Genomic DNA, 13,733 nt, shown 5'->3' with positions numbered 1-13,733 from the left:
CTCAAATAAGGAGGTGGCAGAGGGAACTGGCTGGCTTTGTGTGTTACAGGACCCTCCTGTGTGGAGCAGTCTCCCTTCTGCCTCCTTTGTGAATATCTCCTTTGGGGCCCCTCTGGCATTCCATAGCCCACCAGGTAATGGAAGTGGGCTCAGCTGCTATTGGACCACATAGAGCTCCTGGGTAGCACAGCTTCCCTGGTGCTACTTGCTGGCAGCGCAGGGCTGTGACCAGTGCTTGGGACTTGTGGAATGCACTAAATTGCCCACACAATACTAAATGCCCGTGCACTGAGTACCTGGAATGGGCAGGGTTTTTCCCATTTCTGGCCCCATTTCATCCCCGTGAGCTAGATAGTATAATAGAGCCTACCTACGTTTACAGGCGAGCAAATGAACTGAGTGCTTTGCCAAGGTCTCCCAGCTAGTAAGCAGTGTGGCCCAGAGCTGGGTCCCCCTAGAAGTAGTTGTCTTTCTCATTTGTTTGTCTTGTTCTTTTGTTGTTTTTGGTTTATATACCACATATCAGTGAAATCATAGGGTTCTCATAGACACAGACAATAATTTAGTGGTTACCAGAGGGTAAGGGGGTGGGGGGGTGGGTGATGAGGGTAAGGGGGATCAAATATATGGTGATGGAAGGAGAACTGATTCTGGGTGGTGAACACACAATGAGATTTATAGATGATGTAATACAGAATTGTACACCTGTAATCTATGTAATTTTACTAACAATTGTCACCCCAATAAATTTAATTAAAAAAAAATTATAAAAAATGAAAAAAAAAAAGAAGTAGTTGTCTGTAGAAGCCCAGCTGTTTTAACACAGGTGGCCTTGAATAGAGTATTTTGATCCAGTCAACAGCAAATCATGACTTCTGGGTGGGAAGAAAGGACTAACAGAAAGTTGCCACCAGCGGGAGGCATCGCCTAAGCTGCCCTGTGCCAGCCAGAGCTCAGCTTGTCCTGTACTTCCCTCTGGTGGCTGAGAGCAGAATTTCCACCTCTGTCTCTGGGCTCCAGCCTCATTTATAAATAGGAGGCCTGCCTGACTTTCATTCCTTCCCTCCATTTCTCCTCTCTTCTCAATTGCCAGGGGATTTTAGGAAATTCACAGGAACTACATAAACTAAAATTGTATATCTGTATAAATGAAAGGTAAATCTTCAAGATCAAGGTTAATCAAACCAGTTTAGGAGGTATAGACTCCAGAGAGGAAGTCCGTAGTCCAAAACAGTTGTGCTAGTAGAATCACACATTTCATCCCAAATTTCCTAGTAAGAGGAAGCCAGAGTTAAAAAGGAAATAGGTAAGTATTTTCATTGTCCATGAAGGCCAAAAATATTGGTTCACAGCAGCAGGTCTCAGAGCAGGTACTACTTTTCCTAATGTTCACTCTGTAGAAAACTTCCAGCTCATGTCAGATAGATGATATTAAGAGGTGTATTATATCATTCTTGAACAGTGTCTCTGCAAAATATGCAGCCGTAGTTCCCCCGAGACTGTTTCTTACCGGATCCTTTGCTAGCAGGTGAAGGTAGGACAACAAAACATGACTAGACAAGAGCAATTCTCCCAGGGGGGTGGGGTTGGGTTGAAAGAACAAGGCAGTGCGGCCAAAGCATTTTGTTTCTGACAGCCCAGTTTAATTCCAAAATAAAATATAGACAGAGAAGTGGATAGACCTCATGGTTTTCAAGCAAACGATTTCATCTTCATCCCTCATGGTTTTGATCGCTGCTGGGCAGACCACTTTGTAAGCTTAAAATCCTTGGCATAGTCTAAGGGTTGTTTCGTGTTGCTGGTTGTGGTGAATCCATCACTTTACCAGGTAATGTAGGGCTGACATCCTGTTGTAGGTGTTAGGGAGCTTCATTCATCACAATTTTCACCTGGATAAATGGCTCAGAGCCAAGGAAATGCTGGGCAAGATCAGGATATTGCTTTGAAAAGAATCCTGGTTTGTACAACATGCTCATAGCAGTATTATTCACCAAAAAGGGCGAAATGACCCAACTGTCCATCAGCAGGTGAGTAGATAAACAAATTGTACCATCTCCACATAATGGAATTTATTCAGCCTTAAAAAGGAAGGAAATTCTGACACATGCTACAACATAGATTAACCTAAGTGACATGTCAGACACAAAATGACAAATATTTATTATTCCACTTGTATGAGGCACCTAGAATAGTCAAAGTCATATAGACAGAAAGTAGAATGCAGGTTACCAGGAGCTGGGGGGAAGGGTGGATGGGGAGTTATTGTTTAATGGGTACAGAGTTTTAGTTTGGGATGAAGAAAAAGTTCTGGAGATGGATGGTGGTGTTGGCTGCACAACAATGTGAATGTCCTTAATGGCACTTAAAAAATGATTTAAATGGTCATTTTTATGTTATATACATTTTGACACAATTTGGCAAAAAGACTCTCGGACTACCTCAGCTCATCAAGGAACCTATTGCCTCCCCAAAGTTCTTTACCATACAGCCTGCCCAAAATAATGGTTGGAAATAGAGCTGTGTTATCAAGGACATAGAAAATGCTCAGTAATGTTCTCAGAAAACACCTAGTTTAGTGATTCTTGTTGAAAAGTCATGTTCCTAGCTTCCCACCTTTAGAGATTCAGATTCAGTGGGTCTAGACTGGGGCAAGTGTCTGCATTTTATATCAGTATCCTAGGTACGTTCATGCAGGAGGGCCAACCAAGTCCTGTGCTATGGGCGTCACAAAGGAGCAGCGTCCTAGAGGCCTGCATGGATGAGTTAGTTCTAAAATGCATACCTAGGCAACTAAAGGAATTGACTAGTGCATTGGGTTCTTGGACATAAGCCAGTTAGTGTTAGGAGGGCAATCTGCCCCCAAATTACTCTGATTTAGAAAAATTGGTAATTGTCCTTTTTTTTTTTTTCTGGCAGTAATTTGATAACAGGATATTCCAATGGCCAATAAGGGACACTACTAGTTTGTAACAATAAAATGATATCTGTACCATGTGGCATATGGTACTCTCTCACTCCTTTTGTAGTCATGCCCTAAGAGCTCCAAAAGTACTCTCTTAAAATAAATATGAATAAATAAAGTCACTATAAGTAAAATGCAAGCTTAAAAGAAGGGTACAGCCCTGCTTTATTCTGTTCAAAATTATCGGATCAAATTATTACCCACCCCATTGTGGCACCTATTACTACCCACCTCTCGTGGCAGAAATGTGTGCACGTGTGGCCTATGAACACCAGTGATGGAAAAATCGCTCATGAACATTAGCCATTTCCAGTCAATTCCATTCTACAATGTGAAAAGCTGAGGACAAGCAGTAAGAGGTTTCAGCACTGTGCTGTTTCTTAATTTCCCCACTAGGTGATTAAGAGGTTAACTTTGATCGGAAGACTGCAGCTTTTTTGAGGCCTGCTTGCTCCTTGTACAAAACAGCCAGCATGGAAAATACTGACCTGCACTTGGTGGGAGGAAGTTGGCCAAAACTGTAGGCAGACTGTTCATCGTGTAATGGGAGATGGGGAGACTACACCCCGAGCCTGTCCACACAGGCTCCCCTTGAACCCAAGGGCGTGATTATGAAAGGAGGCCTGTGGGATTGGGAACCCGCCAGACTGAGCAGGCTCAAAGCATCTCCAGATAGAGTAAGGGAGGGAGGAGCACCAAGAATCTAAGGAGCTGAAGGATCTTGTCTGAGGAAAGGAAGCACCCAGGCAGTGGTTGACACCTGCACTGCACAGCCTAGCTGGTAAGAGTTGACACCCAGCTCTGAGCACTGGCAGGGAATGGAGTGGAATCCAGGACTTTCTACAGAGGGAGAGGGGGCTGTGTCAGCTGGGCCTTGGACTCAGAAAGCACTACATGCAAGTCTTCCCTACCCTCCTTCCACACCCACTTCACTCTGTGTGCCTTCTTTCATGCCTGCTGGTCCCACCTGTGTGAGCATTCAGGCATGCACCATCCCCACTCTTTGTCTCGAAGCTGGGAAGGAACCACCACAGGGACCTGGAGCTGAGGACCAATCTGAGGGCCCGATGTGGGACTTTTCTTCTGCACGTGATGTTCATTTTGCTCAGCTAATTCTCAAGGCCCAGCTGGGTGGAGGGTCTTCAGTACACTGTTCACAGCCTCCTGCACATGTGTTTGCATTGGAACCAAGGCCAAGAGGAGGTTCACTGTCCAGAGATTCAGTTAAAATAGGTTTCCAAAGGGTTTTCCAGGCTCTGAGGGGAAGGGGCAGAGGGTATATAGCTTTCTGCAGCTTCCAGGCTTCAAGGAGAGCAGCTCTGGTTTTGTCTATTACATACGAGTAAATGGGACGCTGATGTGAGACTTCGGAGAATTGCTGTGCTAAAAAATAAAGTGTCTGTGTATATGCACATATGTATATGAGCATATATGTATGTGTATACATGTATGCATATAGACATGTGAACATATACATTTATTAATGATAGGTGAGTTAGAATGATGGCTGATAATTTGAAGCATTTTCTAAAAGGTTGCGGTACCTGTCCCATAGCAGAGTCTCAAAAAATATTTGGTGAATGAATGAATGAGAAATTGGAGGTGTTACAGAAATAGGAAGGTACAGTCTGAGGGAAAGAAGGGGCTCAGTCAGTTATGATTATTACATGATTAACTTTTGGTAAATGGACCATAGGAGAAAATTTTCTGTTTATTCTACACATTTAACAGACTTCCGCCCTCCCGATCTTTCCTGACCCTTTCTTTTTTCCACTACAGCGCTGCAAAGGGCCAACAGCGTCCATTCTCCAACACCCAGCAAATACCAGAGCTGGAGAAGAAAATTCCAGTCCAGTGAGTCATGAGCTCTCTAGGGGTGGAGGTGGGGGTGAGGGTGGGTGTGGGCAGGAGTTCTCTGACTGATTCTCAGGGCAGTTGTTCTCATTCCTTACATGTTCTCTCTGACCTAGCTTCCTAGATGTGAGGGGCAAGGAAAGAAATATAAGGTTGACCCTATTTTCGCTGCTGACTAGAGGAAGAATTGTGGGTAGCCCCAGACTCCCCACTCTGGAATCATGGAGTCTTAGAACTGTACAGTTAACATTTGGAAGGGACCTTAGCACATCAGCTCCAAGCCTTTTGAAACATGAGGAAACTGAGACACAGGGTCTCTGTATGTTTTGATTTAGTACCCTGGAGTTGGGCTGGGGGAATTGCAGGCAAAGCAGTGAAGGAAGAAACACACGCGTGCATGCATGCAAGCATGCACAAATGCACAAATACACACTGCTGTGCTCTTTTTCTGAGCAGGCTGTGGTTCTAGCATCCCAGGGAAGAACAGGGTGGGCGTGGACCAGGGCGTGCGGCGGGTACCAAGGCAGCAGGCTCCCACCAGGGGGCGCAGTGACCGTGCACACAGTTGTAACGCATTTCGGGGATACCTACATTGCGGGGATACCTACATTGCGGGCACTGCAGCAATTACAGAGCAGTGATTCCCTCTGATTGTGGGAGAAGGGCAGGGACTCTTCATCTGATTCCAAGTCCATTGCTACCTTCCACCTCCTCCTGCCTCCACGCCCTTCCCCAGGCCTTGCTCTAGGAGAGGTGGACCCAGGAAAGCCTTGGGTTAGACAAGAGTTTCTAAAAAAGACACATTGTTGTAGTTGGAACAGAGTGCTGGTTTAGTTGACTCCTTCCTTCTGAGTCAGTGCTGACTCCTGTCCAGTGAGTCATTCTCCTGACAACCCCCAGATGCTCGGCCCCTTTCACTTGGGTCAGGCTGGGACAGTGGGTGCCTCTGGAGCTGGACCAGGGCTGCACACCTGGGCAGGGCACTTCACCTGGGGACAACCTATAATAGCTCTTGAATCTTCTTGCAGCCCAGGCTGTGAGAGTGAGGAGAAGGAGCCGGTTAATGTTCACTGAAGGCCTGGGCCAGGCCCTTTTCACAAGTCATCTCATTTATTGACCCACCACAGCCTCTCTCCCAGTCATGGGAATTTCTGCTTCTATGGGTGGGTCCATTTCTGCTCTTTGGGTGCAGAGTCCATCCCAGTGCTTCCAGTCAACTGTACTGAATGCCACTAGTGCAAGGGGGTCATCCTTGCCCTCAAGAAGTTCCCAGTCTGGGGTGAGAGCTGGGAGTCTGGTGGAGGACCCCCCAGCAAGGTCAGGGTGCTGAAGGAGGCACAGGACAGAGAGGATGGCTAACCGGCTGTGGGGTTTCTGGGATGGGCCTAGGACCTCAGCTGTGTCTACTTATCCCAGGAATGTCACGTTGCTTCTCACGTGTATGTAGAAGCTGTTTGAGGGCAGGCCTTGAGTTTGAATCATTTCCATGTTTGTGGTCCCTAGCATGAGCCTGGTGTAAAGAAGGCACCCAGTCCTTCTTTCCTGAATGAATGAATGAATGAATGAATGAATGAATGAATGAATGAATGAATGAACGAGCCAATGAATGTCTGAATAGAGAGCAAACAAATGAAGCAGCAACTAAGCAGGTTAGACTGAGTGGAGGAACAGATAGAGCCGGTGGGTTGAGGCCTGTGCAGGCTGCTACCCCTAGAGGGTGCTCCAAGACTTTGGGAAGATTTAAGCCATTGCCTAAACTAAAAATTCTGGGAAGCTGCACCCCAGAATCCCAGTCTTTGTGAAAATCCCCAGGGCTGAAAGCCACTAGAGCCATCTTTTTGGTTGGTCATTTTCGTTTTGCCCCAAAGGAAACCCCAGTGGTAAGGCTGATCCTGTAGTAGGGAACAGAACCTGGGGCACCATCGCCTCTGGCCATTCATTGCCCTGTCAAGGGCTGGTTCTATGTGACTGATGTCAGAACTCCAGCTGACCATGTTCACCAGGATGACCTCTAAGATCAAGGGGAAAGGTCACAATTGCCAGAGGACCCAGAGAACAGGCACCTGACCCAGACCGGATGTGGGGCTGTAATCCAGAACCTCGTCTGCTCATCAACCCTCTTTTCACAAAAGGCCCGGAAGGACCAGTGGTACCCAGTTCAGAGGCACCTGCACATGGCAGGGTGGCCCTGGCTGGGCCATACCAGGTTTTAATGAAAAGAAAGCGTCAACAGAGAAGCGTCTGAGTTGATGAATGAGGAGTTGCTGGGCCCACGAGTTAGAGAAATACAGGTTGGGGTGGGTGTGCAGCCCCCTCTAGAATGGGTCAGGGGTTCAGCAGTGTCTTTATTAGCTACCACTTGTGTGCATGGGAGGAAGGGAAGGGGATGGGATTAATATTTAGCTAGTGTGTAGCACTTTACGTCCTGCAATGGGCACCTCCTTTTCTCTCATTTCTTCACTCTCCCCTGAAGCGGCAGTTGACTTCTTATTTTTCAGTTAAGGAAATGGGGGGGGGGGAGTTAAGAAAGTTGCTCAGTGTCAGGCAGCTGGTGTGGGTGTAAAGGAGGTGGGTTCCAGGCTCCCCTTACCATTCTCTGAGGAAACATCAGCCACCTCAGGCAAGGGCGATTCCCTGTCACCTCTCAGCTGTGCTCTGGCCTCACCTTCCCCTCCAGGGCAGCACCCACCTCCCAAGCAGAGGCTTGAATGGCAGGTGTTTTGTTAGCCCCGTCTCCTCAAGCCTTCCCCAAGTTCTCCTGGAGACAGTGTGTGAGGAATGAGTGTGTGGGGTGTGGAGGGGTGGGGATTAGAGAAAGGTGAAGAGAGGGAGCAGCTCCTGGGTCATGACCTTGTGAACCCCAAGGCTGTCCTGTCAGGCTTGGCTGCCAAGGTGTCCCTGGCTCCATGTCAGAAGGTTCCCTGAGAGCTCCTTAGGGGAACAAAAAGGCAGTTTGTTGAGCTGATGGGCCTTTGAGAGAAGTTCAGAATTTTGATCCAGGAGGTGGCAGAAAGAAAAGAATGAGGGGGCGAGGAAGAGAAGAAGAAGGAATTTGGCAGGAATTTGGCAAGTCCAGGACAGGAAGCAAGGCAATAACTGACTCACAACTTTTGCCTTTTTAGGCTTGAACCATCTCACTGTGGGCTGAGATGGAGGTTCACAGGCTGAAATGGGGGTTTGGGTAACAGGAAGGCCGGCCAGCCACCTCCCGGTGTGAGCTCCTGGCAGCCTGTGGTCTTTCTCTCCAGCAGCATCTTCCTGCCACCCTCAGATCTGTTCCCCTGAGTTACCTTTTCCCTTTGAAACATTCTGGAGGGCTTCCCTTTGGGAACTGGCTGACCATATGTGTGTGGTGGCCATCTTTTCAGAGCCCAGGACTGGGATACCTGCTTTGACATGCTTGCATGTGTGTATGAGAAAAGCAGGACAGAATACTGAAAATCCCTTTGCATGGTCCCTTGTGTGAATGGGTCTTAAAGGAATGCTTCTTGGGTCGCAGATTGGGTTTGGGTTTGGCCTGGCCTGGGTGGGTCCCAGGGGAGGAGCCTCTCACCCAAAGCTTTGGGGAAAACTAAGGCCAGGGGATGGGGTTGAGTTAGAAAGTAAGCTAAAATGTGAAGACTGGCCACCTCAGAGGAAAATTGGAATGAGTCAGCTGAGCGGTCAGAATCAGGGAGTCCGACGGGAATGGGTAGTTAGGGACAGTGGTCCCAGGCAGCCTTTTTGTGCAAGGAGGGTTCGCGGAAGAGCTGGGTCGAAGGATCAGACCCTGAGTGGGCAAATCCGAAATGGAGCATGGCATTTTCTGAATCCCTTTGAGGGTAGATTACTGAAATGGTCCAATATGAGAACAAAAGGCTTGAGATTTTAGATTTAAGGTATGTGTGCACGTGTGTGTGCATATGTGCACTTATGAGAGATGGTGAGAGAGAGAACAAGATTGATCTCATAGACTATGTCTGTCAGAATTCTGCTGTCAGGAGACTCATTGATTTCAGCTTTCACAGTTCAGAATTAGGCTCGTCCTCCAGGAGGTCCACACTCCTTCTTCATGCCGCTCTGAACACATACACTGCATCTTATTTGTTCCCTGACCAACAGGAGCTTGGCATTCCATATGCTTCAAATGATTTGACATTCATTCTAACTTCCCTCTCTTGTGTTCTCTTAAAATTGCAAACTAACAATCTCATCTAAGAGACCCTTGGCGCACATGTGAAAAGGAAGAGCTCGTTTCATTAGCAGTGACTGCCTCAACTGTCCGCGCCCACAGCCTCTGTGGGAAGAGGCCAGATGGTTTATTGACTAAGTGATTTAACTCAGTCCCTGACCCCAGTCATGATGGCTTTAGGGGAAATTTAGTGGTAGATTCTGTTTCTAAGAAACACCCTGGGGTTTCCTGTTTCATCTCTCAGGAATATTCTCACATAAGTGTGAAACACAATGGTTCTTAGACTTTTGATCCTGGGATCCCTTTTCCTCACAGGAGCTACCACTCCTACACTCATTCCTCCTCAAATCCATCCCTGACATCTTCCTTCCTCTGACTGCCTTTATAGAGTTGGTGCTTCACTTAAGACCTCCTCTTTTCATGGTAAAATAAGGCAATAACAATTCTGTAATGGAGAACATGTTCTTTCCTTGGTAGGTTTGACATCAGTGAACAACAAAAGAACTGTGTTGCCTCCAAAGGAAGTGTCTTCTTCTCTTTCTCCTTCCCCGTTGTCTTCTGCTTCGTCTTCCCCACCATCTTCTTCAGGCAGTGTCCCAGGGAATCCTCTGGATTGTTCCTTCCCACCTCAGGTAAGTGCCCCTCAGAGCCCTGCACAAGTGTTATGAAAGTGAGCTGCCTCTACTCCTCCTGCTTCCACACCTAACTTCGAATTCTTAGCACTCTTACGTCGCCCAAGTGCAAAGCCAGAGATGGTGAGCTGCTCTGTGAAGAGTCCACCCCACGCTTCCTTGATGAGTCCCTTTCACAAAAGCTCTTCCTGCCCCTTGTCAGCCAGCTCCAAGGGCACAGCCACTCACTCACTCAGCAAACTTTCCAGGGTATGGAATCTGCGCTGGGCTGTGGGACGCAGAGCTGCTAGGACGTATGCTGTGCCCTGGAGGACCTCGCCAAGGGTATGAGGAGCTGGCAGCTGCAGGATGGCAGGCACACACCTGAGGGTGCCTTTGGAAGCAGCTGAGAACCTTGGAAGCAACAACCTCCTTGAGTAGAAAATGGCATCACTGAGAAACACAGAGTTAGACCCTTTCCTTTAACATGAACTTACCAGGCCTTCACGACCTGCCAGACCCTTCTCTAGGGTGTGGGAAGTAGAGAGAGTACACAGACAGAGGAGTACATGCCCTTGTGAAGCTCCTGTCTCATGACCTGCCCCGCGGCCAGAGCTCTTGACAGGGTACAGCCACGCCTTCTAGAGTCTACCTATGATCTTCCTTGGCCAAGGACCATGCTAGAAATGTCTAGTTTCTCAGTGCTACGAGGCATGAGTCAGGTTTTAAAAGTCATTGGAAGATCCTAAGGGCCATTCTGCCACCACAGCTCCAGCCCAGAAGGGTAGCTGTCTCTCCTTGCCTCCATAGGCTCCAAGGAAGAAGCCTTGGTTTCTTGGTAGTTGGAGGAATGTAGCTGTGGGTGCAATGTCCTTGTTGGTAGAGACCAGGACTGAGCAAGCCACAGGGCATCTGTCCTCCCTATGTGTGGGACCACCCACAGCGGCCAAGCCAGCCCTCCCTTCCCTGGCCCGGGAACTTGTCAATGCCTTTGCCTTCCCTTCTGGCTTCCTATACACCTAATATAAGACCCAGAAAAGCCTTTGCACAATGTGGACACAGGGGCTCAGGCAGATCCCAGCAGGTCTCAAGGAAGCCACTTGAACAAAGAGTGGCTCTCTGAAAGCATCCTAGGAAGAATTCTTTTTGACTCTGAGTATACGAAATCTGGAAAGATGGAGGGAGTGGGCTATAGACTGAGACATGCCTTCCTCACATATATCCATGCTGGAGATTTCTAAATCAGTGCTATATTTTTTCCCAGCAGGTCTCAAGAGGTCATTTCAGTCCTTCCACCCCAATCTTTCTGAGGCGAGCCAGAGCCCAAGGAATACCGAAGGAAATCCCTCTATATCTGCCTCACGGCCAAGTGCTAGAGCGGGCAGAATACTGCCTGGTGAGGCCTGGTGGAGAAGGCTTCACAAGCCCCAGGACACCTAGCCCTGCAGATATGGCTTCTGATGGGTGTCAGGAAGCAGAGGCCCCTCTTGGGGACACCAGAAGCATCCACAGAGGCCCACACCCCTTTGGGGGGGAAAAGGGGTGTTTGCCAGACCCAGAGATGTCTCCCAGGGCTGGAGAGGACTCAAGAGATGGGAGCACTGATCGCAGGAGGGGAGAGGAGGGTGGGTCAGAGCTCGCAGAGGGGACGAAGTTGGGCTTAAAGAAGTTGGTTCTCACTCAGGAGCAGAAGACCAGTTTGCTGGATTGGACTGACTCTAACCCTGAGGGCTTGCACCTGGAAGCTGGGGCATGGCTTTCCCAGAAAAGTGCTGAGAATAGTAAAGGAAGCCGTGTGCTGAAACAAGTTCGCCCCTTGCTCCTCCCTTGGACAGTGAGAGAGACCCTGCCAGCCAAGACAGAGACTCAGGAGAAGATGGGGACCCCAGCTGAAAGGACTCCAGAGGAGCGAAGCGTGGCTCCACCCAAGTCCCCACTGCAGCTCATAAAAAATGCCATCCGAAAGTCTCTGGAGCCCCTGATCCCCAACTCCGAAGGTGGGAGGAAGGTCTGGGCCAAACCAGAATCAAAGATTTTGCGCACCATCCATCCACCCACTTGCACTCGTTCATCCAGCCTCCGGAAAATCAGCTCCAATAAAGACTGGGACCCGCCGTCCCCCAGGAGAAACACGGCAACCAGGGCCTCAGCCTTCTTCTTGCGCAGCCCAACAGCCAAGGCTGCCCAGCCCTCAGACCCTGGTCCTCCAGACCCTGTCCTCCGCACCCGTAGCTTGCCTAGCCGGCCATCCAAGATGTTTCCTGCATTCCCATCCCCACCCTGCAACAAGATGGAAGATGTCCCCACACTCTTCGAGAAAGTGAGTTTACAAGAGACCTCCCCGGATGCTTCTAGGGTTCCAAAGAAAATCTCAGTCTTTTCTTCCCTCAGACTCAAAGACAAATCTTTTGAGCGTTTCCTCCAAGAATCCAAACCCAGAAAGGACCTCCAGGACTTCTTTAACAGCCCCAAGGGGAAGGTGCTGCCTGTGGACAATGCACAGCCCCTGGAGAAGCAGGTGCAGCTTTTCAGTAGCACCCGCCTGGGGCAGAGAATCCATCCTCCTTCTCTACAACGAGATGCAAGTAAGTGGCTCTTTCCTAACGAAAGTCTACAGTTCATGCTGGGCAGTTAGTTACCCTTATTGGATTAATAAGCAGGCATCCTTCACTTGGTTTTGCTTTTCATATTAAATTCTGATGAAAGTAGGAACATTTGAATTTGAAAAATCTGAAAAAAAAATAAATTTGAAATTATGTTATAGAAAGGTTTGAAAGAGACAAAGGATTAACCATGATTGCACCACTTTCCCACTCATTGTCCATGTATGAATATTTTTTACTAAGTTGTACGTAAAATGTTGTATCTTTTAAAATCAGCATTATATCATAGATATTAAGCCAATTACCTCATGGTGTACATGAATGTGATTTAATGGCTGTAGAACATTCTGTCTAGTAGCTGTGTTATCATTTGATGACCTGTTTTCTTACTGTTTAACTTACAGATATATATGCATATATATTGTATAAATTATATATGAATATATTGATATTTTTTATATAGTATTAAGTGGACATTTTTTGCATATAGCTTTTCCTTTCCTTTGAATTACTTTTTTAAGGATAGGTTCCAAGAAATGGGATTGTTGGTTGAAAATGTGAATATTTTCAAGGTTCTTAATTTACACTGACAAATTGTTCTTTAAAAGAGATCACTATGGGTAAAGGATACATGGGATCTGTGTTATTTCTTACAACTGTATGATGTGAATGTCCATTAAAACAAGGGAAAGGTACCAGTTTATATTCTACCACTAATGCTTAAGAGTACGCTTTTCACCACACTCTGCACTGAGTATCATATTTTTAAAATGTTACTATTTTACTAATCAAAAAATGGTTTCTCTTTTGAACTTGTATTTTTTTTTATTACTAGCTTAAACATGTTTATGTATATTTGGTTACCAATGGACCCTTAGGCTTTTTATGTTTAAATCTGTTTATAATTTTTAAATTATAAGATTAGTTAATACCTCAAAGAATCAGAATAATTCAACAATATGGAAATATCTAAAAAAAAAAAAAAGAAAGGAAAAAAAAGAAAGAAAGAAACATGAATTCTCTTATCCCCCTCTCCTCCTTGACAAAGTTTTGGTATATATCCTTAAAGGCAGTTTAATTAAAACTCACATGATTTCTTTTTTGTTATTATGTGTTTGATTACTCTAAACAAACTGTGGTTCTACTATCCCTATTGTTGAGCTACTTTGTGTTTCTTTATTTTTTTAACGTTTTATTTTCTTATTTAATTTTTATTTTGGAACTTTAGTTTTCAAGCAAAAAATTATTTCTCTCCTTTGGTACCTTAATCAACAAGCTATATAGATTAACCAGAGACTTTATTTTCAGCCAAGTTTAGGATAAGCGGGGACCGGCTGAATAATAACTACAGTCTTTATAGCACATTGTAAACCTTAATGTGTTGTGTGTTTTTTGATAGTACACTCACATGGTTCAAAATAAAAGAGTACAAAAGGCACGGGATGTCCTGTCTCCCTTTCCTGTCCCTGAGCCATCCAGGTCCTATGCCTGATGACAGATGCTATTATTAGGTTCTTAGGCTTTATTCCAGA

The 13,733-nt window shown here is 46.6% G+C and overlaps 1 protein-coding gene across 1 annotated transcript in view; it reads left to right on the top strand.

Moving 5' to 3' along the window:
• The window catches only part of MICAL2 (microtubule associated monooxygenase, calponin and LIM domain containing 2), a 207,279-nt gene that overhangs the window by 149,512 nt on the left and 44,034 nt on the right, over window positions 1–13,733 (top strand). The window contains exons 28-30 of the mRNA XM_081063541.1: window positions 4,742–4,816; window positions 9,465–9,619; window positions 10,866–12,183. Coding sequence (XP_080919667.1) covers window positions 4,742–4,816; window positions 9,465–9,619; window positions 10,866–12,183 — 1,548 coding nt within the window. The remainder of the gene's footprint in view (window positions 1–4,741; window positions 4,817–9,464; window positions 9,620–10,865; window positions 12,184–13,733) is intronic.

The sequence above is a fragment of the Rhinolophus hipposideros genome (genome assembly GCF_964194185.1).
Source record: "Rhinolophus hipposideros genome assembly, chromosome: 10".
Classification (NCBI taxonomy): Eukaryota; Metazoa; Chordata; class Mammalia; order Chiroptera; family Rhinolophidae; genus Rhinolophus; species Rhinolophus hipposideros.
The sequence above is the reverse complement of the archived record's forward strand: the minus strand, read 5'-3'. Positions and strand labels throughout refer to the sequence as shown.